The sequence below is a fragment of the Macrosteles quadrilineatus genome, unplaced genomic scaffold (genome assembly GCF_028750875.1).
Source record: "Macrosteles quadrilineatus isolate MER2022 unplaced genomic scaffold, UCM_ALF_1.0 Scaffold_8__2_contigs__length_117827958, whole genome shotgun sequence".
Lineage (NCBI taxonomy): Eukaryota > Metazoa > Arthropoda > Insecta > Hemiptera > Cicadellidae > Macrosteles > Macrosteles quadrilineatus.
In genome coordinates, this window is record NW_026542601.1 from 74,952,244 (window position 1) to 74,978,529 (window position 26,286).

A 26,286-nucleotide genomic window follows, 5' to 3' on the forward strand; every position below is an offset into this window, starting at 1 on the left:
TACAGTTGATTGTAGAGTGCAAGAGATAAATGCAGGAATGAGAGTCGACATGAAACTTGGAAAAGTTTTGCCTGACAAATTACAGCGTCTTAAGGATGTAAAGGCGGAGGGAAAGGTAAAAATTCCAGATGAGCTGATGACGTCCTTGCAAGAATGGTGACGTGGGAGAGAGAAAATGGTTCTCACTGCGTTCTTCTGAAGCCCAAACAAGAAGTGTTCTTGGATTTTCAGCACCCCTGATCAGCAGAACATATGAAAGAAAAGGATATAACAACCCTTAGTAGGCTGAAAGAAGAACATCAGTACACAGAAGAACATCTTTGATGGATCGGTTTGAGATACGTAAATTTAGAAACTGGGCTTTCGGTGTATTTATTTAACCTGTTGCCGTTAAACCACTAAATGAGTTTGGTGGCTTCGATGAAGGTTCTTTGTTCAAGTTTAGCTGAAGTATGACTAGATAGTGTCAAAGAGGTGTCGTCTGAAAACAAGCAGACCTTGGCGTTTGTGCTTGAGGGGAGGTCGTTGATAAACCGGAGGAACAGAATCGGACCGAGGCCAGACCCTTGAGGCACCCCATTATGACTGGAGCCACGGAGGACATGAAGTGCCTCACACATCCACCACCATCATCAGCTGGTATCTCAACGATCTGTTTCCTTCCTTTGAGAAAGGTTTTCAACTTTTATGGTATAGTCAATGCTAAAACTCTATTGTCTACATTATTTTTTGTTGCTGGCCAAGCTGATGTGTCATAACAGTTGCTATAGCCATAGCTCACAATAAGTCATTCCATTAATAGTTTGAGTTCATAAAAAAGCTTGTTTATTCGAGAAAAATCAATAATTTAGATCAGCCCAATCTGTTAGTGGCTCACATCAACTATGATGATTTTGGTTAGAAAACGGGCTACAAGTTTAATATGGGAATGGAATGTCTAAAATGCTGTATACAATTTTATTGAATATTTTCCTAGGATGAATTTTATTGACATTTCATTTCTTCGGGAAGGAGTGTGACAACTCTGCAAAGCACACTCAAACGTAGCCCCAGCATGAAACAAACATTAAAACAAAGCTCCAGTCTCCAGGGCCACGGCTTTTGCATGTGCATGTGCTATGGACCCGAGAGCTAATTGCGCTCATCTCCACCTTCAATGTGGGGGAATCTTTTGCTTCCTTGCTCCTCCAATAAACCAAAAACCTTTTTCGTCCCCGGGTCCGGGCCCACTGGGCTAATTTTATAAACGCGGCCCTGGTATATTCAAGAATTAATATAAGCCCAGACTTTAATATAACCAATTATTAATAATTATAGATGTAATGGTCTATTGCCTGTGATATAAGTAGTTAATGTTCACCAACTATATTGTCGTGTAAAGGTCAGTCCATTGACTTAAAATCAATCACTAAAGTGTACGTGGATGGGATCGGATCTACTGGGACTGTTTGCTGTGAATTGAATGTTAAAATAAATACATGGAGAGTAGAACAATATCAACATGAAAAGCCCCGTTCACACGGGGCGAGTTTACAAGCTACACGCCGGCTTTTTTACATGCAGCTAGTAAAATAGCTCAGTGTGAACGACGTACTCGCTCAAAAGCTGCTTGTAAAAAAGCTCTGGAAAAAGTTGACGCTGCTGCTACTTTACACGCCAACTCGCCAGCTTTTGAGCGAGTAGGCGTGTAAAGTAGCCCAGTGTGAACACAGTTGCTTGTGCTTGTGCGCTTGTGTTACTCAAAGATGTTGGAGGATTTGGTTCAAGCCAGCTACTGAGCGAGTGGAAAAAGCATCGTGTGAACGACTACAAGCGCACTCGCCGACTCGCCGGCGTCTTTCTACACGTCTGCGAGTAGGCGAGTGGACAAGCTCCGTGTGAACGAATACAAGCACACTCGCCAACTCGCCGGCTTCTTACACGCTGGCGTGTAGCTTGTAAACTCGCCCCGTGTGAACGGGCCTAAACATTGATTGTGCACATTTATGTTCAATAACAAATTTTTGTAAACTAACAAATAACCTTAATTGCAGGATGAATTGGAAGCAACCACAACTCAGTGTACATCGATGCTGCCTGTTCTTTTAAACTGAAGCCTGCTCACAGTCTAATATAAATAAATATTTATATTGTTAGACTGTGGCCTGCTAAGCTAAGCAAACTAGAGAAAAAAAATACATCAAGAAAATCAAGCGGAGTGGAGTGAGTTGAAACGAAACGCTAACAACAAGAGACCGAGAACCAGAAGAAGAAGACAGACTTGACAGAGACAGAAGAGAGAGAAACAGCAGAAACAGGAACAGACGATTTTCTTGTTCTTCCCAGTGTTAAGTTTTCGTTTGTCTAGTCTCAGCCTGACGTTTATCAAATAGTAGAGTACTTTATATTTTATTTAGTTCCAGCAGAAGATCAACAACACAGCTAGTTATAAGTTTGTATTATTTATTGTTATGTTGATTTCAGAAACGCGTAAATCATGCAGAGCGTAATCAACACTGTGAAAGGGACTGCTCTGGGAGTTGCAGAATATTTGACACCTGTTTTGAAGGTGATTAGCCTAGGCCTAATTTAGGTCTTAGGACAACATACCCAAGCATGGTTGCATAAGAATAACAAGTCTCAAATATAGGCATTTTTGATAAAGATAGGCTTATTTGTAAATTGCCTTTTTGATAAAGATAGGCCTCTTTGTAAATTGCCTTACTGATAAATATCAAAAGATGGGCCTAGCCTAGGCCCTATCCCTATGTTTTCTTACTTATTGTATGTATGCTAGGCTGACCTACAGCGTACGCTGGTCTTTTTGGAATTAGGTTATCTGTAGGCCTATGATATGCCTCATAAGATGCCTCTAGGCTATGCCCTAGGTGCAACTTATGAATCTAATGAGGTCTGCAGTTTAGCCACCAGAGTTGTAAATAACGACATGCATATTTATACAAGAGCAGTGATGAGGAAACAGACTGGTAGCGTAGACACTAAGAATGTTGCCAACTAGGCCTAGTTTTGCACCCATGGTCTTGCGATTCTCTCCCTGTTCTTCTAGTAGGCATATGAATAACTTAAATCACCTTAGAACAATTCTCAGGTAGCCTACACTTTCATATCTGTTGCACAAACAGCCGAATGAATAATATTGATTATTCGATTGTTTAATTTGATGTATCGTTTGGTTAGGTTTACCTTACCCAACTAAGTTAACCAGACGATATATTGATCAATACTTTCATGCGGTTGTTTGTGCCAACAGATATGGAAGTGTACCCCAATTCTCTTTTGAAGTAGGTTATACTAACTTAGGTCCTACCGTAGGTGAGTTGTGTGTCTGTAGCATTTGCCTGAGAATATCGCTTAGGGGACCATGTATAAGTTAAAGTTTAGTCCTCGAATACATTGCCTAGTCTTAACCGTATGGACTAAAGTGTTTTAGTGATAAGAAGATAATTTAAGAAAACCTCTGAAGACGCCACACAAGCTGGTGAAGTGCATAGGGTGATACAAATAAAAATTCTTCCCCCAGAGCTATCATAATTTTTTTTTTGTCAATGATGGTTTTGATCGACCAGTTGACCACTAAACAAATGAGGTTAACTTAATAGCTTTATAAATAGAAATGAGCAGCACAGACGTAAAAGTCTTATTTCAGTGACGTTCGCTGTAAACTTTTAGCAATTTAATATTCAAACTGCAGGAAGCGAGTTGGTCTAGTGGTTAGAGCGTGGGACTTTGGTTCCTGGGGTCCCAGGTTCAAATCCTGCCAAATCACCAATGGATTTTATCTAAGGACAAAAGCGTAACCATTTGTTTTAAGTGTTAAGACGTATCTTTTATTTACTTTCTGTAAATACATTAAAGCCAAGTAACCTGCCTGCTCTACTGGCCTCGTATGAACGCGGCTTTAGGGAAGACTGCTGATAGGAAGCCATTAGGATTACCTGCCTCTAGTGTATTTCAAGTTACCTTGGAGGCATGTAACCTGCCTGCCAACTGGCTTTATGTAGACACAGCTTAACAGTATTTTTCAAAGAATGAGTAAATCAAAGTACTTCTTAGTTAGGTAACAATGGTACTGGTATCAAGAACCGAAAATCAATTTTATCTATGAAAGGTTTCTGTTAACTATGAGAAAGTTGTGCCGACACATCATAATACACAATACATAATTAAAGTTCATGAAAATATACACAGTTAAAAAGTGAACCTGTATAAAAAAGAAACAGTTTATTCAAGGCAAGGATTGGTGTTGATTTCAAAACCATTATTCTGCAATATTGGAAATTTGTCTATGGTTTTATTTTAGCAATAAGCTGAGCTCCTAATTGATTCTGACGTTTCATGTTATGTTTATACTTACAAAATTATTGTAGGCAAAAGCCTTAGCTCGGAATATTTTACAGCCTAGGTTATAAGTAGGCCTATAGCTTTCATTCAGTTTTTTACAATACCATACTGCACCTTCTGGTTTGAATGTTTTTGGTTACTAACACCTTCCATGTCCATAAAATGGCTCTAATTGTAAACATCTTGTATTCTGCAGGAATCAAAGTTCCGAGAGACAGGAGTGATCACACCCGAGGAGTTTGTAGCAGCAGGAGATCACTTGGTACATCACTGTCCCACGTGGCAGTGGGCGAGCGGAGACGAGGCTAAGACAAAGCCATATCTGCCCAAGAACAAACAATTCCTAATCACTAGGAATGTGCCGTGCACCCGACGATGCAAACAGGTTTGTAAAACATTTGTTGTAGGTCTAGTATTAATAATAGCTGCATCCTATATAGCAAAATTTCAAATTAATTTTAATTTATTACCTTATTATAACACAGTTATATCCTTAGGTTTGCCTACTGCTACGAGCATGAAAGCTACATCTAGATGCCACTCGTTAGGATTTTAATTAATTTGTCGCTTTGCAAAACGAGGGGGCGTAGTTACATAGACTTACTTCCACCTCTTCTTCTTGCAAGCAACAAATTATTTTATATTCATAATTTGCAGAATGTTTGTAAGTAACAAACCTGCACTACTCATTCTACACTAATAACCACAGACAATATAATACTTTAACCCAGACGTCTCACTGCGCGATGCGTAGGGCCCCGTCACATCCTGCCTCTAGCGGAGAATCGAGGAAACATGCAGTCTCGCGCTCGCCTCGCCAGTCGCCGGCATGGTCGGCGTCGGCGGTCGCTGGCTTGCAATTAATTGCAGCACTAGCAGTTCAACTCAACGCCAAATTCTCGTCTATCATTCCTCATCCACAACTCGCGCGGTCCACCGATACCGTACTCCCTACGACTACCATCTGCCTGCAGACAGCATTTATTTTTCATTATGTGATTATTTTAATCACAATTGCGACGAAGTTTAGCAATTAATTAAACATGGTGTTCAAAAAAGGTGGGGGACATATTTTACTTAGTGATTCCTTGGGTAAAAATAAAGAGAAAATCAAGAATAGTTTTTTTCCAAAATCGCTTCGTTACCCAAATATCCGCCATTTTGTATTTTTGACATACACTTTTTTATATTTTAATGTTTTTTACTGATTTTTATGAAACTTGGTATGCATGTTAAGGTAGAAAAGACCCGTGTTAGAAAAAAAGTTCATCTAGATTCAACCTACAATTTCAAAATGATGGCCATTAAAACATTTAAGCTTAAATTACTCAAAAATGGCTGGTTTTTTTTGAAAATATTTCAAGTACAATTTTAATTTTCTATTATTTTAATTATCCTTTAGCATTTTTAACTATCTATCAAACGATACCAAGTTCAAAAAGATCAAATAAAAAATAGCTGAAATATTATAATTTTTAGTTGTAAAAGGGGCAAACCTGACTATCTTCTACCTTATTCTACCCCATTTCAGCAATAAAAGTTTTAGCAATAAATTTTATTCAGTCTGTAGTACTGTAATAGAGAGGAGCGAAGCGAAGCTTGTTGGGATCGGCTTCAATACAAACTTCCATAGACACAAAACAAACAAAAAAAATCACTCAAAATGGCTTAACTTATTTTAGCCAAACTTTCCAAGATGCGTTGTTTCCACAAATAGGAATTCGGAAGATTTAAGACCAAACAATTTACATTTTTGATAATCTATATAAATAAAATTACAGTTTTGTCTGTAGATTGCGTAGAATCATGCAGTGTTTGGTTAATTTTACATTTCATAGCCTAAGAAAGCCGAAACGAGTCTTCTCAATTTCTGTATGTCTGTCTGTTTGTCTGTCATTGTGTCATTCTGTATGGACTCCAAAATGTTAGTTTTTACTATGAAAAAGATAAAACATTAAGTGAAAGATTTTTTTTAACAAACCATCATGAATTTTTAAAGCTTTACGTTGTTAACGTATCAATTTTTTGTGGCCTTTGTATTTATTTACTTATTTATATATTTGCCAACGGATTCACACAAATTTTACAGTTGGATTACAAGTTGTGAATTGCTCAATATGACTAAATAGCCTATAAATAAAACGAATATTAAAAGTAACAATAATAAGAATACAGTACATGCAAATACTATAACTACATGCAAATAAAATAACGACGTATATGTAAACAAAACAAAGAATCATAGCATATGTTTAAAATCAAGTTAAAATATGACCTAAACACAGTACAAAGGATAAACATTCTGATGATAGGTTGACAGGTGATGACCACTGATCAATATGGTACGGACAGTCGTAAGTTTACATTTACGTCGACATTTGATAACTACCACTGATGGAATAGGTGCATTTTATGAATTTTTGTAACTCCAATCTGGGGCGAGAGAGTTACCTTTTGTCAACAGCATATGTTTAAGCTCACATAGCTTAATCATTGAATGGCTTCATATAGGAAGGGCAGATCCAAGGCACGTATTTCACTACTCCTAATATCACATTTAGTTACAACCGCATTAGCTTTGATCTAGCATTTTATTCATCACAGTTTCCAAAAAAATAATACCCCCACCGCAGCAAACCTGCCGACTAAGTGAATTTCCAGTTGCCTGAATTGATTTTCAATTAAATGTATTGAATTAATATTAGGTTTTATGAGTACATAGGCTTGCTGCTACAGGGAGGGTAAAAAAGTGTATTTTTTTGTAAAATATCAATTACTTAGTACAAAATAAATAAATTTACCAAGTTTGATCAAAATATATCCATAAACAAGCAAACTACAACATTTTACAATATTCTCCATAAAATTCGTAGTTGCTACTTGATGTACATCCCGAAAATGGGGGATTTTGGGGAAAAATAAAAAAATTTCAAATGCTAAGCCCCATCGAGTGACGCCTCATTTTGAAGGTCGTGATAAAATAAAACTAATAACGCAAACTAGAGGTCTATATCTTAACACAGTAAAATATGGCAGCCAATTGAATATAAAATTCTAAGTTATTCTGATTTCAAGATTTCAACCAGCTTCCATTTTCACTGAATTGAGATAGAGACCTCTAGTTTGCGTTGTTAGTTTTCTTTTATCACGACCTTCAAAATGAGGGGTCACTCGATGGGGCTTAACATTTGAAATTTTTGATTTCCCCCAAAATCCCCCATTTTGGGGATGTACACCTAGTAGCAATTAGGCTCAAAAAGTACTTCATAACATGCCATAAAGGTGTGTAGAGTTTATCTTTCGTAGTTTGAGCCGTTACAAAATTTACAGGGGGTCTCCAGACTTGAAAAACTGTAAGTTAAATTTAACTTCTGAGAATTTCAAATGGCTGCCATTTTGAACTGGATTAAGATAGAGACCTTTAATTTGCGTTGTTAGTTTTCTCTTACCAGGACCTTCAAAATGATGGGTCAATTGATGGGTCTTACCTTTTGAAATTCCTGAGTTTCCCCCAAAATCCCCCATTTTTAGGATGTACACCAAGTAGTGGTTATGCCCAAAAAGTACTTCATAACATGCCATAAAGGTGTGCCGAGTTTGGTTTTTCTAGTATGGGCCGTTTAAAAATTAACAGGGAGTCTCCAGACTTTTTACTAACCCTGTACATATAGTCAATGGTAGGAACAGAAAGTGACACATTGGAAAAGCGAGTTTAGCATCATCCGTAAACATCATTCACCACTGCAGTGGTGATTTTTTACTTAACACTTTACACAACCGCCATTGAAGCGCCGTCAATGACTGGAAATCTTGTTTCTAAGCTATTGGTGACGATCATTAATAAATTTAAGTTTCCCAGCCGTATACAACACTGATTCAAGGTCTTCTTTCTGGTTACCAAAACTCAAGAACAGTTTTATACACAAAGAATCTCTGATTCCTGACCTGGATGATGCCTAGTTATTTAATTTCATTTACATTGCACTTGCGATTAATTAAATCCGTTATGTAAGTAACACGTTTTTAATCTCACTTGGTTGGGATTTGCTTTCAAAACGTGATCGAAAATGGTTGCGGTATTTGTAAACATCATATTTGTAAACATATCAGTGACAGCTAGAAAAAATAATCTTGATCTGAACAGCTGTTCGTTATTTCATAGATGATTAATCTTCTATATACATAAAATTAGAGTTTTGTCTGTACATTGCTCAGAATTATATATTTTTAGGGTATTTTTACGTTTTATACATTAAAGAAGCTGAAACAAGTCTTATCTCTATTTATGTCTGTCTGTCTGTCTGTCTACTGTCTGTCTGTAACACTCACGATGGCATTTTACGCAATATTCTCCAAGAAAACGAGAGTACCTATCAAAATCCAAGTCATTTTTATGTGTTCACTGGATTGGCGAGAGTGTCTTTAGCGATTAAAATATGATCGTCCGTAATTTTATTTACAAAGTAGTGAGGCCATATTTTAATGGCTCTCGGTTTAAAAAATACAGATCTATTTCAAGACTTTATTTACTCACTTTATATGAATTTGAACGGTTGGTGATTTTTGACTTAAGGGACCTCAAAACGAAAAATAAATCGGTCCCAGGTCCAGGTCTTACGATAAGTACTACGGTAATAGCTTATTCTATGTATGGGAAATTCGCTAAAACACAGCAATTTTGAAACAGGATCATATTTTTTTATGATTATTTTTCCTTAAATACATTATGACGTATTAAAACTGTATACCAAGTTTCATAAAGATATCTTAAATAGGTTTCGAGAAATATCTCATTAAAAGTTCATTCACTAGTTGAGTTCATTCAAATTCAAATAGAATCCCACGGCGCCACTCGAGGAGGAAACGCTTCGCGTCTTCCGCTACAGTGGCGCGGCAATACAGCCGCATCATGAAACAGCGCCTAGCGCAGATCCAGCTGACCGTCTGCATTAAAGTATTATATTGTCTGTGCTAATAACTATTTACCGGTGTGTAGATTAAAATCTCTGGTTTCTTCTTCATAAGTTTACATGAGTTCCTTAGACATACGTTTAGAGAAAGTTATATAATCTCAGAGTATGATCCCCTTTGTATAATTTCTTTGACAATTTGGGACTGATTTGTAATCGACCAATGGTGTAATCAGTGTTTCTTCTATGTGTAATCATAGACAAATAGAATAAAATATAGACTGTCAAAGGAAGGTTCTGCGATGTGTCGTTTGTTTTTCGATTCGCTGCCGTCGTCGGCTCCTCACCGTATGCTATCAGCAGACGCTGCAGCGGTGTACTCCGTAACAACATGACAATCCTAGCGGTTTGCGCCAGAACTTATTCTAATCGCAGCACAGCTGACAGTCTATATTTATTCTATTTGTCTATGGTGTAATTTAGTCAAACCTTAAAAAACAAGGGCAGATGTACCGGTAGGCTATTCATTACGTTAAGATTTTATATTCTAATATCATTACCCTTATCTTATTTATTAGCCTATATTATTCATTTCTGGTATGTATCAAAATAATCTTTGCAGATGGAAACAATATTGTTAAGTCTTAATGCGTAGGTTTTTGCGGCTGCTATCATTAGAATCTATGGTGGCGGTTTTCAGTGTTATCAGTTGTAGATGACTATCAGACATTTTGCCTTTACTATGAAGTGGAGTGTTTTAATTATATATTATTTTGTATTAAACACGCAAGAAAATTTGTTAAGCTTGTCTTTATCAGCCTTGTACCTAGTTGAATAAATCCAGCATAGTACGCTGATGTGAATTCTTTATTTCGTCCAACATGCCAACTTTTTGACCAAGCTTAAGGGCCCTTTCACACAAGGCCACTGGTTACCGGCCGCAGCTTAACATTGTTTTAAATAGGGGTCTTCAGATGCGGCCACTGCAGTTGCCCGCCACAGTGGCCAAACAGTGTCTCCTGGCACAACTCCTAGGGGGCAACCGCAGTGGCGTAACTCGTCCCTGGGCATTGAATTAAATGGGAGACTCCAGACGAAGCCGCTAGTGGCCGCCACTACTGAACCGCGCTCATCAACTATTTTGGGGTAAACAGTCAGTTCACGGGCAGAGAAAACACACTTGTGCTAGTTGTGGAGTGGTTTTGTATTAAACTGTTCATTTTTTTAACTTAAAACACTGTTATAACAATCATCATAACGGTTTTTATAACTTAAAAGTTCATCAAATGCCTTTTTTGACATCCAAAAATAGTTTAAAAACTTATTTTGTCTGCACACAGTTTGTCAAACAATGTGTAATAAAGGCAAATGTCCTTCCTGGAGGAATATTATGAACATGGCAAGCCGCCGTCTTCCCCTTCTTTTCTTGATTAATAACACGAGAAGAAGGGGATGTCCATTGCTCATCAGCATTTTCTCAACTAGTTGTTCTGTGGCTAATGGTGGAGTGGCTTGTCAGTTGCCTGTACCATAAATTGTAGTTTCCCAGCCGGTAACCGGTGGTAGCAACTACTGTAGTGGCAGACACCAGTGGCCTTATGTGAAAGGGCCCTAACTTATTGTCAACTAGTAAATTTTATATCACAACAACTAATAAATAAAATAAATACTAAACAACAATAGAAATACTAAACAACAATAGGATTTTTGAGATTGGCCCTCTCTGCCAGTGGTTCATTCAACTAAGGCCACGCTAAATAAACAGGCCCTAATGCTCCTCTGGCATGACACCATCATAGGCGATGGCAATTACGTAATGCTTGCCATTTGTGATCAGCTGCTTGTTTTAATCTTTACTTGGAAAACAAAAATATAACTAAAAAAATAGCATTGTACGTCATTGCTGTCGCCTATGGTGATGTCATGCCTGAGGAGCATTACGGCCTGTTTTTTCAGTGTGGCCTTGATAGATGACGGCAATGACGTAATGTTTGCCGTTTGTGATCAGCTGCTTGTTTTAATCTTTCATTGGAAAATAAATAAATAAATACCTACGTCATTCCCGTCTTCTATCTTGACGTCATGCTTGACGAGCATTACGGCCTGTTATTTTTAGTGTGGCCTTGCCTTGATTCAACTATTTTTTTTTCAATAAAAAATATCTACACAGCTGATCTGTGTACATGGGATGTCTACTTGTTAAGGTTTGGCTACACTAGACAGGGAATGAAAGGGAACAATACTAACTAATTGTGGCGCTTGTTCTACAAGAGATGGGACATGTGAAAGGAAACGGCCAGTAACAATTTCCGACTGAGCATGCATTGCATCTAACCAGAAAGTTCTTTTCCGTGTCCTATCCTACGTAGTTTAGCCTAGCGCTAGAGGAAGAGACACGACACAAAGTTCAATAGAACCAGATTCTACAATTGTTGTGGCGTGGTGTGTTGTTTCGCCACATGTTGTGTCCTTTATTGTGTAGCATCTTCTATTTGATAACATAAAGGGCATCGGAAACATTTCTGTCCATTCCCTTTCCTGTATTGTGTAGCCTAAGGCTAAGCAAACTTCAACGATTGAACCTAATCTAACTGCTGGTCAACAGATGGAGTACTGTGATGAACAGGAACGTCTCATTGAGACGGAGGATGCGGATGGAGGTTGGGTGGATACTCACGGCATGGACCCTACGTCCTCCGGTCTCGACGACAAAGTCTCCGAGATGACCATTGAAGATGTCACCGTAAGTAATAGCCTCTGTCTTATCTTCAACTGCATAAGCAACAAAGTTATCTACTTGGTAGTTAAAATGTTTTTTTTTATTTATGAAGTAGGTAATCCTTAAACAAATATTTTACTGTCAAAAACTCCTCAGTAATCCAAATTAAAAATTATATTGTGATGAAAATTAAAGTATTCCTACCTGACAAAATATTTGGGGGCGACAATGCTTCTACTCTTATGTTGTAGGCCTAAACTGTTTTACCCATGGCCATGTTAAGCCTGTGCAGAGATTTTTGAACATTCTTATATCTTTAATTTTTATTTCTTTTGAAATATATATTTTTTAGGTAGGTAATCCTTTTCAAATAAATTTATTTAAGTAAAGTATTTTTTTTTTCCTAAGACGCTAGGCACGAGCCCTGAATTGTTTTTAACATTACTTCAGGCTAGACCTAGGGGTTACGGCAATATCACTTAGATAAAATCCATTGGTGATTTGGCGGGGTTTGAACCCGGGACCCCATTATCCGAAGTCCCGTGCTCTAACCACTAGACCAGCTCGCTCTCCCAGTAAGTAAAGTATTAAAAATAATAGGTTATCCACTCCTAAATAAACTGGTGCCTCTGTGTTTAACTTTTAAGGTTTTAAGGTTAATATTTGATCTATCTCAATGCAGTTTGTTATTGTTGTTTTATTTTCATTTTGGTGTAGTCTCAAGTCACCACATATGAATAAGAGGTAATTAAACTTAATTTTGTCTTGTGACTTGTATACTTTGTCTATGCAGGAACCCTGCAGCAAGAACCATAACAATACAAAAATCATATTTCACAGCACATCTTATTAATACCAATCGTAATTTTTCCGATATCAACACCAACATGAAACCTCAGCATTACTGTAACAAAGGCCGCTACATGGATGTCGTGAAGGAATATGAAATCTACAAAGCCCAAAGAAAGACCCAAGAGACGTTCCAAACAACCAAATTAGTTTGAAATCAAATGGATTATTTCTACACTATGTTCAATCTACAACTGTAATAACATAGGTTGGCAACACTCCTTCCAACCAAACTGCAGTCCGGACATGTCAACCATGCAGTGTGTATCTGTCTGTGGCCACGTAGTAGTTGAATAACCAATTATTATGTGTAAATTTTTGTGTGTGTTACTTAATCTTTTTACGACCTCAATAATAGTAACATTTTAGCGAATTTCCCTATAGGGAAGTAGCTATTACCGTAGGTCTCATGGTAAGACTTAGGCCTGGGACCGATTTACTTTTTCATTTTGATGTCCCCAGAGGACAAAAACACCATTCGTTAAAATTTTTATATATGTATATATATATATATATATATATATATATATATATATAGATTTATATATATATGTGTCCGTGAACACGATAACTTGAGTAATTTTTATCCGATTTTGATGAAATTTGGTTTGAAGGTGTAAGGCAGGATAAACTTGAATGAGTTCGCGATCCAGCATGATCGGACCATGGGAACAGGTTTTTATGGGGGGTTTTATGGGGTAAAAATTGGTTTTTCTCACTTTTGACCCTCAAAACACGAAATTTCCCAATTTTTCTCTAAACCTTCTTAAAGAGCTTAAAAAAACAAACAATTCAGTATATCAAAGTGTTTTTGTACGGTTATTAGTTACGGAGAAAACTAAAAAAATTGTAAATTTAAAATTCCCATGTTATTCTTATGGAGAATATTGTAAAATGTTGTAGTTTGCTTGTTTATGGATATCTTTTGATCAAACTTGGCAAATATATTCATTTTCTACTAAGCAATAATTATTTTACTTAAAACACACACTTTATTAGTTTCCTTGTAGCAGCAAACCTAGGTACTCGTTAAACCTAATGTTATTTAAATAGATCGATTGAAAATTAATTCAGCCAAATGGAAATTCGCTTAGACGGCAGGTTTGCTGCGGCGGGGGTATTATATTTTTGACATGGATATGAAGAAGGCGACATAGTCCCCACAACGATCTTCATCCACCCTTAGAGTATATGAGTAACGAGACAACATTAATGCAAACTTATCTATGTTATTGTTGTGTAGGATTCACCACTCAAGAGGCCCAATGCAGTGGAGAACGACGATGAAGATGATGACGACGAAGAAGCAATAGATATGGAAAATTTTGAGGAAAGTGGCATGTTGGAAATGCAAGACGAAGTGAGTTTCTTTAACTTACCTACTCAAGAAGGGTATGAAAGTCAATGAATGTCTGTCGCTTTAACTTTACTGGAGTTGCCCAAAAGTTGTTTACAAGTGTCCTGTATACATTTAGTATTTTTTTTACTTCCATACACTCTACCCATATCTCTTTTCGCACTTTTGAATCATCTCTTCTTTTATCACTCCCCTAGTCTTTTCTCCCTGGTCATACTATTCTGCATTTCCTACCAGTAGTAAAAACGTCCAAACCACAATGTAATAATTTAAACTTAATATTTATACTGCTAGTTATAATTGTAATTAGGCCTAGTTAATTAGCCATAAATGAATAAACGGTATCAGCAATCTGACACATACTTACTCCCATTAGCTTGTCAACAAGCTAGCTGCAACTACTTTTGAACCATAGTTGTACAGAAATTAGGGTTGTGACATTTTGTTTGGAGTCAAAAGGATCATACAGACGATCATGCCGTAACCGCGAGTAATACCGACGATCACCCCGTGACTGCGGAGTCATACCGACGATCGCCCTGTGACCGCGGAGTCATACCGACGATCAAGATGTGACCGCGGAGTCCACCGACGATCACATCGTGACCGCGGTCATTTTGACGATCGCACCGTGACCGCGAGTCACAAGTTTCTATAGGTACCTGTAAATTGTTACCCATTTTTTGGTTTTTATAGATCTGTGCCACAAACGGTAAAAATTGATTTCGTATGTCTTTTTTGGTAACTGCAATATTCAAGACTTTCTTTTTATGCATAGAAAAAAATCCCGTCCCGTCCCGAAAATCGGGAAGGAAATAAAAATCCCGTCCCGTCCCGTCTCGAACTAAAAATTCAATCCCGTCCATCCCTAGTTATAGGTGAAGTTTTACAGTAATTTAATGTATTGTAACAGTTTTCTATATGTCTAAAACCAAACACTTGCATTATAGATTTACTACTTAGGCCTAACTATTAATGGTGTAACATCTAGTAAATCATTGAGTGTAATTTTTACTTCAGTAAGATCATTGTTGAAATTATATATTATTAATACTTTGATTTGATGACAATTACAATTTAAAGATATAGAATCATAAACTTTCATGTTAAAATATTCATTATTGCCAGTTGCTAAATGAATTTTGATTTACAGGCAACATACGATGTTCGCAAGGAAAAACTGAAAAACAGAGATTGCGAAGACGGAGAAATAGTGAGAACTAGAACGTACGACCTTCACATAACCTATGACAAGTACTACCAGACGCCTCGGTTGTGGCTCTTCGGCTACGACGAGGTATGTTTAGAAAATAATTTTCTTTTTGTGTCAGAAGTAGTAGAGGGCAGCTTCGTAAAACCTCACAAAGGTAGGACAAAGGATAGTCAATGCTTCTACTGTACTGAAATGTCTTATAGCCACTGTGAAGAAGCAATTCACAGTAATAAAGAACCATCTGTTGTAATTCTAAGAGAAAGATTTCTTCTCAACCCACTTTGATTGTTTTAACACGTTAAGTGCAGGCATCATCAATAGATGATGTCCGACACTAGCACTGGTGGTGGACATCAGCTAAAGCTGACGTCATGCCACTCTCTCCACATTAGTTTAGTGTGAGCTCAGCCATTGCCGGGGAACGTTATAATCGTTGCCAGCCTGTAGCTTAGATTATTTAAGCTTTAGTCTGGTGTAGGTTGGTACTAAAATTTCCCGTAAAATCCTGTCTAGCAATACTTTTGTCCCGGTTCCGGCAATTTTCTCTTTTCAAGCCACTTTACAAAGACACTGGCTACGAATCCAGGCAGTGCTGCTACCTTTGGGTGTTTCAGTGAACTACGTCCACTCTCGGGCTAACACAGCACAATCACCGCTGCTCTTTTTTTATTCGTCAGACTGAAATATTTGAATGCCAATTGCGTTCACCGATTCAGTTGCGCTGCGGGGCTTCGCCCGGGCCTCGCCGCCATTATCGAGCGCCTGTTTGAAGTTATGCCGCACTGAACGTGTTAACTAGAATCATGGTTGTGACATGCTTGGGTCTTGCCAGTAGACAAAAGGAAACTATCACAAATCTCTGTATAATTCTATTAGTTATTGCCATTGGACTAGATCTTATGGTGTTACACTTGATGTTGACAAGGTGAAAAGCTGGGCTTTCTTTAATTTGGAGTGCATAATATATGCTTACATTTAAGATTTTCTTCTGACTCCGAGTGACTGTCCCCCTGAGGAGGTGGCGCATCACTGAATAATGTGTTAATGTCCATTAGCTGTGTTTCAAGTTTAAAAGCTCTACCTTTATTACTGAAATATTTTACCGTCCCGGGACCTTTTCCTCCCTGTATGAAAGTTTTGTTGTTAAGCCCCCTTGAGACAGGGCCAGTACCAGTAGTGGCGGCCATTAAACTGTCACTGATGACTGACAGTCGTTTCTTTTCAAGTCGAGTGAGCACATCTTTGTGTTGTGGTGTCATAGACGATGCTAGTTGTTAATTCAGAACATGAAATTGCTGTTGGATGTTTCATTGAAAAACTTGAAAGCTAAAAGTGTGTGTTTCGCAAAATTTTATCTGCCTTCCATTTAAATTTTTTTTTACTTTTGGACCTTTATTTTCATCAAACATTTTAATTGCGCACCCAACCTTTCTCACCACTGCCAGCCATGACTGGAGGTGCCCTCTCAGACCCGGCCGGCTCTAGGTCACTTGACTAGCTTAGTAGAGGTAAGGTGGCCATAAGCATATGTTTGCTTTTAGTGGTCACCAATGTTTTAATGAATCTAGTGGCCTTCTCCGTTTGGAAAACACCCATCAAACGAAACCACATTGGCAGCCATCAATGGTTTATACTAGTGGCCCCGTCTGCAGAGAGTGACTGCCTGAGCTTTGAAGGGTTGAAATGCATGATTACGTTGTTTGCAGAACCGCAAGCCACTGAAGGTAGAGCAGATGTACGAGGACGTCAGTCAAGACTATGCCAAGAAAACAGTAACTATGGAGTCTCACCCCCACCTGCCTGGACCTCCCATGGCATCTGTACATCCCTGCAGGTACTCATCAAACAAATTCAGTCAAACAACACATGTAAACACATCAAACACATTCAAACACTAACACTTTCAGTTCCGGTCCAGTGCTACGATCACCAAAAGAAGATTATGCTTGTCAAATCAAGTGCAGTTGTCTGGGCATAGTGATTATGGTTTTCTCTAGTTTCGAAGAAACGTATACCAGAAACAAACAATAATTTGTAAACACAACATTTACTAAAAATTTTTAAATTTTTGATAAAGTATCTTATCATGAATGATTCATTAGTTATTAGTTTACATAAAGATCCTAATTAATTATCCAAATACAAGATTGTCTGAAGAAAATATACTTTCTCTTGTTTTTCACATGAGGCCAGTAGGCAGGGCCTTAGGTAACCTGAAATACACTAGAGGCAGGTAACTGCCTTGTAACACACCTGCCTAAAGGCCTCGTGTGAACACAGCTTTGTGAATCAAATCTGGTAAACTATCTACACATTCCAATATTCTTAACAATTTTTTTTTATTCCAGACATGCTGAAGTGATGAAGAAAATAATCCAGACAGTGTTGGAAGGAGGAGGTGAACTGGGCGTTCACATGTATCTCATTATTTTCCTCAAGTTTGTCCAATCAGTCATACCCACCATTGATTATGACCACACTAAGAATTTTACCATGTGATCTATCAAACTTTTGGTATTTTTATATGCTGAAGCACTATGTGTGCATTCCATTAGTCTAAGAATCAAAGTAACCAATACTCTTTAATTCTAGCTTTACCTTTTGTTATCTTGCGTAAAAACGCTTTTAAGTAAACTGTATGTAAACATTTTTTAAAGAATTTTCAGTTTGCATCAGCAGGTAATTCTGTAGTAGGGAATTCTGCTTATTTATTTGAGTTGTAATTGTACTTAAAAGAGTGGTACACATCGAACAAGACTTTGTAATTGCTGTCAGTATACAGGGTGTTCAATAAAGGCGGGACATTGTTTTTGTGGCGATTCCTTGGGTCAAAATAAGCAAAAAGGTTTATGTAAACATATGTCCTATATTGTTTCTTTTAAGGTCTGTCTGTCTATGTTTTTTTTTACAAAAATACATCCTTTTAAGGGTTTAAGCTAAAGCGTTGAGATAGATGCTAAAAGAAAGGAGAACACCATTTGTATTATTTTGACCCAAGGAGTCACTAGCATACATAAATTATGCCCCACCCTATATTCTATTACTATTGTATGAACTAATTATATTTTTGCATTTTTGTCACTATCTATTTTAGCTCAACTAATCAATTGGCTTCTTTAAGAGTTGTGAAATCGGTGTACATAAACCAATGTAAAAAGAACTAATTGTGTCTTGTGTGTGCCGCTGCCAATTTAATGTGAGGAAGAACAAGTTTTATGATACTGCTAACTACGCTAATCAGATCAAGTTTTGCTCGAAAACCTTCAAAGTCTGTTGTTACAGTAACCAAATTCTTGTTGTTTAGTCATAATGCATTGCAGAAAGTAACACTTTTGTTATAAATTCGAGAATTTTAACAGCAAATTATTCAACTGTCAACTAAACCTAGTAATTTTTAAAATTACATTTGGCTGTATCTTATTTATTTACTTATTCTTCCTATGCAAATCTGATGTGCAGATGGCCATAACACTATTTGAAACAAAGCTAATAGACAAGTGCTCGTCAATGTCAATTTTTTATTACTAATATCATTTGCCTCAGTAAATTATTCACTTAAAGAGATTTCTTATTAGTCCACACAATTAAGACCGAATAGAGGAAACAATTCATGTTGTTTAAGGGCCCTTCCCCTACATATGTACCAAATTTGGCTTATACATGAATTTTGTCCTCTATTTGGTCTTTTTGCCTGGACTACATGATCTTAAGATATCAGAATTTAATTAAACAATGAGACATTTCCTGCTTAGAGCTCTAATATCCACATAATCTACCCACCAGAATTAGACTGCTTGATAAATAGCCAACGTTTAGTTTATTTATTTTTATCAAATATATTCAGTATTTTGTAACTTTTTTAAATGTTATTTTACTATCTTTTATCTTACAATATTAGTAATTATTATTTTATTTCAAATATTGCACTAGTGTTTTAATGATAATAATTATCTACGTCATTATTATTAGTATATACAACATTAAAATAGTCATACAGTCTTTCAATAATAGTTAAAATCAATGCTATTTTTTATTATTTGCTTGACAATACATACTCAATAATATAATTGCTTGCAACACAAAGCAGTGTATGCCTTTGCAAATTGTTACATATTGCGAGATTGAAAATTCCGTAATGAAATAAGGGAAATGTTGGTCTTGATATTTACAGTGTAGTTTAATTATTTGTGGGACTTTTAGTGTTGTTTTTAAGATTTTTCTGAATATATATTTACAATTTTCTCATTTTCTCATTTTGCTTAGGTATTGATTGTAGGCCTAACGCAAACTAAGAAGTTTTTATTTGTCACAGAAATTTGACAACAATTCTAGTAAATTAAAAAAGTGTGTGCAGTTGGATCTATTACATCGTTTTACAAAGTACTTACCATGCTGTAGATTCAACACTAACATTGATTTAGCCACATTTGGTGGAAATAAAAAACCCATTCAAATATTGTATCTGGATGAAATTGGGAATCTTATAATGAGTTATTTTATTGTTGGTAAACTTAACTACGTTTCCAGAAAGGATGTTGAAAGATTAATCAAATGTATCAATTATTGAGGTGTCTTAAATGTTGAGTCTTGTGTGTTATCAGTTTGATTTTAATGTTTTTAATAGTGAATGGCATTTAACAAATTATTGCAGACATTTTCAATCAAAATAAGTAAAATAGTATATTATAATTGAAGTAGAGACTGTAAAATGATTTAGGATAGAAGAAATACCCCTAAGGATTAAATAATTAACTTTTCGCTACACTACTGTGAAATAACCTGTTTTTGTTACATGTTTAACATCTGCGAAAATGCATCATTACATTGTTTACTACAGCAAAAGAATGTTTACTATGCTAAAGTAATGTTTACTATCTTTTTTGGATTTTGTCGACGTAAGCAAATAAAGATTTGTTGTTGTTTTGTCAACTGTAAAGAAAACATTACCTAAAAATGCTATGAGCTTTGTCATGTTCCTAATTGGATTGAACCTGTATATTTTAATGAAGAATATAAGTAGTCTTTGTGGTGTAGCGCAAAGTACCTTTCAAAACACGAGTGAAAGTGGGTCTATACATATTCTCAACCATTTATAGTTATCGATAAATCTCACACTTCAAACATGGGTCTCAAATATGTAATGACCCACCTTTATTCTTGTTATGAAATGTACTATATCCCCACAATACATGTATTGAAAACAACTGTTTCCTCTGCAGTATGACAAAATAGTTAATTTCGTCACTAGGGCCCAAAGTGACTCTTTTTGTGCTGAGCTCTAGTTCACAACCAAGATGAAGCCAATGTTGTGAAATGAGCATGGGTTGAAAAGAGGCTTTTGACCATGTGATGAACTATATTATACATCATACTACATTGTTGTTTAAGCCAAATAATTCATAGAACGTAATTTTTGTAATTTTTTACCGGTACCTTAAATAGTCAGCTGACAAATGATTACCTTCTTGTGTTGCTATTACAAACAGCTCTTACGTGACCGCATGCCTCTTCATGCACTGCAACTAACTTCCAGCTGTTACGTATCATTTAAGCTGCCATATCTCGGTTAATATTTGTCCAATCTTAAAGATTAAGGTGTCAATCGATTTGTAATTCAATTGCCTTAAAAAAGTTATTCTTGTAAAATTGTTGTAAAATCAACAGTTTTCGAGTTATTTAAAAAACAAAATTATAAATGGCCGCCATTTTGTTTTATGAATTTGGAAAATTGTCATAATTTTTTTGTAGTTTTCTCTAGTTTTTATAAATGTCTGTGCAAAGTTTTAATTTTGTATGTTGAAGCACTTTTCAGAAAAAAAATTAATAAGTTAAAACAACAAATGTGAGTAACTAAGGACTTCCGGACAATTTAAATATGATATTTTGATATGTTTATTACCCAGGAACAATGCCCTAAAATATTGGTAGAGCGTTCCGGGACACCCTGTATATATGATTCCGCCAACACAATAATAATAACACAATCAAATGTTTATAATTACACAGTACCATATTTGTAAGGACTAATTTCAATGGCAAAATCAGCAGAAGAATGTTAAACATATAAAAATGTGACTCCAGCTGATTATTTATCTCCATTGGGGGAAAGAGAGATTCTTTAGCCCGCCACGCAAATATTCAAAAATAGCCGTTTTTTCTGTAGTATGACAAAAACAACTTTTCCTGACATCCAGGGTCAGATTGCAAAACACGTTTTAACAATAGTAATGGGAAATGTCTGCAAAAATTTTATAAAATTACCTACATAAATTTGTCATTAACCATCCATGAATCAAAGCTCAGTGTGATTACGGTATTAAATAGTTTATGTTACGATGTAAACGTGTTTGGTATAGTGAGCTATTTTGTTGCACAATTGTTTCCTCATTCAGTTTTACAATAGTCATCACTTGTACAGTTTGTTGTTTTTTTTGCTTGTTTGTGATAAAGTTGTGATCTTTGAGGTGCCACTGTTTGAATGAAATATATTTAGTTAAACTGCCGCTTGAAAAATGTTTCTTCCGAACCCACTAAACTTTTCCTAAATTTTCTGATGAGATAACCTTACAAATAACTGACTTATATACTTAAGCACTTGATGTAAATTTAGTTACTTCCAAAAGATGTTTTGTTGTGGTACATTAATATTTTAATACAAAAAGTTAGTCATTTCATCAATCGTATTATTTCAACTTAGATAGGTCCTTGAAACATATCAAAATCCGAAATGAACATTTAGTCAGTGTGATATGCAAGGTTAATTGAAACAGGATTTTAAAAATAGTCAGGTCACCTGCAGTTTCTAGCACATTATCATCTATTTTCAGTTATATTTTATTCAGTAGCTAAAATCAATTGTAGAGAAGAATAGATAAATAAATGATTGTTCAATACTGAATGTAAAAAATAGTGGATATTTTTATATTATGCAAACTTATCAGTCAAGCTAAGTTTCAGATTCGGAATAAATGTAAACTGAATGTTTATTTGTAATAGCTGGGACATTACGTATGTGCACTTTGAACAACACCTTAGCTTTCATAAATGGCCTACCGGTAATGTCTTATAGATACAACACAGTAGACCTACTCTTATTGCATTGATTAAAGCTGTATAAAAAGGTTCTCTATTGCACCATAAGTGGTATAAAAAATAAAGGCAACAATTTTTATTGAATCTGAAATTTAATAAAATGTCTATTCTTTGAAAAATTGCCTGAAATGAAGTAAAGTACTGTATCTGTACTTTTTTACTGTCTGTATTATTCCTGAAGATCATGTTGTTTCTTTGCCTGAACCAATTTTTTCCACTGGTGCAATAGACCCTTAGTGTCTTCGAGCATAGGACTTAACATGTTGAAGATTCTTGATATCGTCTCAATGCAAGGAATAACCGCAAAACTCAAGAACTGTACTTGATTTTCAAAAAGCATATCTTTCTTGTCACGATCCATAGTTGGTATTGGCACATATCCCATTTTCTTTTCCATATCTCCCTGCTGGAAGAATTCTTCATAAACGTCTTCTGTAATTTTTCTACTGATCGGCATCGGCTTGGTTTGGCCTGAAAGATCACAAAGGGTCATGATCAAGCTCATCACGAGTTGTCTATGGCTGGGATCTTTGAAAGTGAATGATTTCTCATCAGCGATTCTCATCAGCTCCATCCTACACTGGAAGTAAAGAGATAAATCAGTCGCAATAATGTATTTGTAGATGCTAGTCAGAAGTGTGTCATAGATCTCAGGCTTGAGGTAGGAGAACATCGCACATTTTTGTATAATCATCTTGGCCACTGTGAAATGGTGGTTTTCAAGAGGCGAGGAAGCATACAAGCTAGACAGATAGTGTTTGGTCAACTGTACAAAGTTGTTTGTATATCCTCGGTGGTCAAGGTCGTGGCACAAAGCTGCCACCATCAGGCCCTTCCGTTCCAGACCGTTGAAGTTGAAGTGATAGCGAGAAATTATATTGGCCATAGTGTGAGTAACAACAAAGGCGTGTAGGAAATTGTGATATGGATTGGGCCTGTAGCACTTCTGAACAGTTAGAATAAATTTTGGCACATTATTTTGTAACATGAAAGAGTCACCAAGAACTTCATGAAACATACTAATCGTAATTTCAGCCAAACGTGGCATATCATCTGGCGCTGGATACCAGGCAAAAGTGAAAAAGTTTTCTGGTAAAGGTACTGGAGTTCTTTTCTTTTTAAAGGCCTCTTGATCGTGTGTGCACGGTTTAATGTGGTAGTTTAACATATCTTTCACTATATTGTTTTGTATTTCAGCTTTTTTAGCATTATTGTGAGCTTTGTTGTGGTGATATTGGATGGAAAAGAAACTAGAAAAAGTCATCAAAGTTTTTTCATCATCTTTGTTGAAGTTTTCCGCAGAACGCTTATTGATCAACCGTATTGCTCCAAGTACTTCTTTGCAGGTACAAAGGATTGGAACACACAACATTGATTTGACAGAGGACTCCATCTCGTGAATTTTATTACCAACAACATTGAAAATCTCCTTTTCCATTAAAACTTTGTAAAGATACGAATCTTGGTTTTTAACAACTTTATTGGTATATTTTTTCACCATAATTTTCATCTCTTCTGATCCCTGTTCGTATTCTTCTACCACACAGTAGTCTTTAGTCATTTTAACTATCAAATAGAAAATGCAATGTTCCGCATCAATGGTTTCTCGAGCAAAGACAACAATATCTGAGAACGCACTCTCTTTGTCAACACGATCACAGTGATAATGAAAACTCAGTTGTTGCAAGCAATATGTCGTCTCATATTGTCTTTCCAGATTATCGTAGATGGCTTTCTGAAGAATGCCTGCTCCCATCCACCCAGTCACAGCGAGGATCATTTGTTCATCTTTCTTCTCAAAAGGAATTGAGAATCCATCACGGTTCAATTCGTAAACAGCGATTAAATCGTCATTGGGTGTTTTTATAGGCACTCCCAAGCCAAATTTGGCTAGGGGATACGGAACACTTAAGCCTAGGGGAAATCTAGAATCTGAAAGCAAATTTTTTGACACTATAAGTTCCCTTTTAAAAGCAGCATATGCAGCTAATGTTGTGCCTTCTTCAATCTTCAAAATGTCGTGCTTTTCCACACAAAGCTCCTTGGGACAATAATAAATCTCATTTTTTGCTTGATCTGCTAAATAAACAGAAACATTCCTTGCATTTATGAGGTTCCTCAATGTTTCTCCTGTTTCAACAATGGAAGAGACAAGTTCTGGATTTTGTGTTACATCTGGCACGACAGTAATAACCTGCTCTTTTGACTTTATAGGCACCATTCCTTCATTTTTTGGAGTTTTCTTGACTGATTCCATCTTTTTTTTTTGATCCTTGTGAAGTATTTGGAGGTACGGAGCAAGCGCTCTAAGAGTTGCTTTGTTACTCGTCAAGTGTTTCTTGAAATCTTCCTCATCTTGGGAAAGACCTTCAAGGCTGGTTTTGAAAAGTGTTGCATCCGGGTAACATTGAGGCTCCAGCAAATCTTCTTCCTCTCGAAAGTCAATGCTCCCCTCATTTGTATTACCATACATGTTATTATTGCTCTTTTCTCTTGCACTTTCCATAATTCTAGCTGATAGATAATTAAATAGTTATTTAAAAGTCTCTAAACTAAATTTAAATCTAAATCAAAAGTATTCTAAAAATATTCTATCGATTTTCAGTTAAAAAATTGATATTCAACAAATTATTAAAATCATTTGTTTATTTAACAACTTTTGAAGTTATGTTATGAGGATGGTTCCAACTATAATCAGCTGTTTTTACACTTAAACCACATGTTGTTATTATCTAGCTAGAGGATTTGTCATTCTACAGCCCTGTTGCAGCAAACCTGGGTACTCAGCAAAACTGACAGAAGTGTGAGTGATCAACAGGTTTGTAAACCAATCTGATAAGAGTATAAATAAACACACATCACAACAGAATCCTATAAACAGTGTTTATTAATATTACGAGTAGAAATATTCTATTTTGATTTTTGATCATTTACAAATTGATCCTTGACAGATCTTACTTGATATCGAACATGGAACACTCCTCCACGAGATTGCTGGAACTTTTAATTCAAAAAGTTTGTCATCCCTACTTTACAGAAGAAATGTTTTCATTGAACGAGAGTTTTTATGATAACTGTACTGGAGTTTCTATAAAAGAAGCGAGTATTTTCCACCAAGTTTTTGTTCAGACAAGTTTGTTGGAAGCTTTCTCCAGTTCTGATCCAAGTTTTACAACTGATAAGACATGATTTAATTCTTAAAGAGCTCATAAAACTGTTTCTAAGATTGATATTGATATTATTATTGTGATGATTATTATTGATATTAATATCATCAAAATGTACAGTTGGTTGAAACTTTGTAATTTGTTTAACAACTACCGTAAACATGTTATGTCACTCCAACAAGGACTCCAACAATTGTTTTAAAAGGAATGACATACTGAACTGGAAAGCTTGGAAAATTGAAAGAATATAGGAGAAAAGGAATATTACCATAATCATCAAACACTTATTGTATGAGATTCTGATTCATTCTACAGCTGCAGGAAAAATCAAATCAGCTGACACATTTTTTTTAACTAGAACACGTTACCAAGCCTTGCTCAGTAAAAATTTGTGTTTGGTGATTAAAACAATACTAGGTGTACAATGCAGTTGTCTGCTTGCATTATTGAGCGGAGCAAGCATATTACAACAATACTTTGATGGGTCGGGTCCTTAGTAATCAGTCAATGCTGGATCTGTTTCTCATAAATGAGATATCTACTTGCAGTATCTATCGCAAGTACAAGTTATTTGGTCCACATAAATGGAATATGTGGAGTATCTGAAGTAAATGGTGCATTAGCCTAATTGGTAGCAT

General features: G+C 36.1%; 2 protein-coding genes across 2 annotated transcripts; one reads left to right on the forward strand and one right to left on the reverse strand.

The window, feature by feature from the left end:
* Positions 1-2,300: 2,300 nt before the first annotated feature.
* On the forward strand, positions 2,301-21,941 carry LOC128999778 (ubiquitin-like-conjugating enzyme ATG3). The gene is made up of 7 exons (XM_054426451.1): positions 2,301-2,548; positions 4,538-4,726; positions 11,857-11,994; positions 14,063-14,179; positions 15,330-15,473; positions 17,096-17,223; positions 17,738-21,941. The coding sequence occupies exons 1-7, from the start codon at positions 2,477-2,479 to the stop codon at positions 17,886-17,888; spliced, it is 939 nt and encodes a 312-aa protein (XP_054282426.1). The 5' UTR covers positions 2,301-2,476; the 3' UTR covers positions 17,889-21,941.
* Positions 21,942-22,390: 449 nt separating this feature from the next.
* LOC129000483 (cAMP and cAMP-inhibited cGMP 3',5'-cyclic phosphodiesterase 10A-like) lies at positions 22,391-24,987 on the reverse strand. The gene has a single exon (XM_054427444.1). The coding sequence runs from the start codon at positions 24,985-24,987 to the stop codon at positions 22,651-22,653; it is 2,337 nt and encodes a 778-aa protein (XP_054283419.1). The 3' UTR covers positions 22,391-22,650.
* Between the last annotated feature and the right edge of the window lie 1,299 nt (positions 24,988-26,286).

Bases quoted from the DNA above. Each gene is read 5' to 3' on its own strand.
- LOC128999778 (XM_054426451.1), top strand. From the start codon at position 2,477: ATGCAGAGCGTAATCAACACTGTGAAAGGGACTGCTCTGGGAGTTGCA. The intron at 2,549-4,537 runs GTGATTAGCCTA...TGTATTCTGCAG, and splicing joins ATTTGACACCTGTTTTGAAG to GAATCAAAGTTCCGAGAGAC. The intron at 14,180-15,329 runs GTGAGTTTCTTT...TTTGATTTACAG, and splicing joins TGTTGGAAATGCAAGACGAA to GCAACATACGATGTTCGCAA.
- LOC129000483 (XM_054427444.1), bottom strand. From the start codon at position 24,987: ATGGAAAGTGCAAGAGAAAAGAGCAATAATAACATGTATGGTAATACA.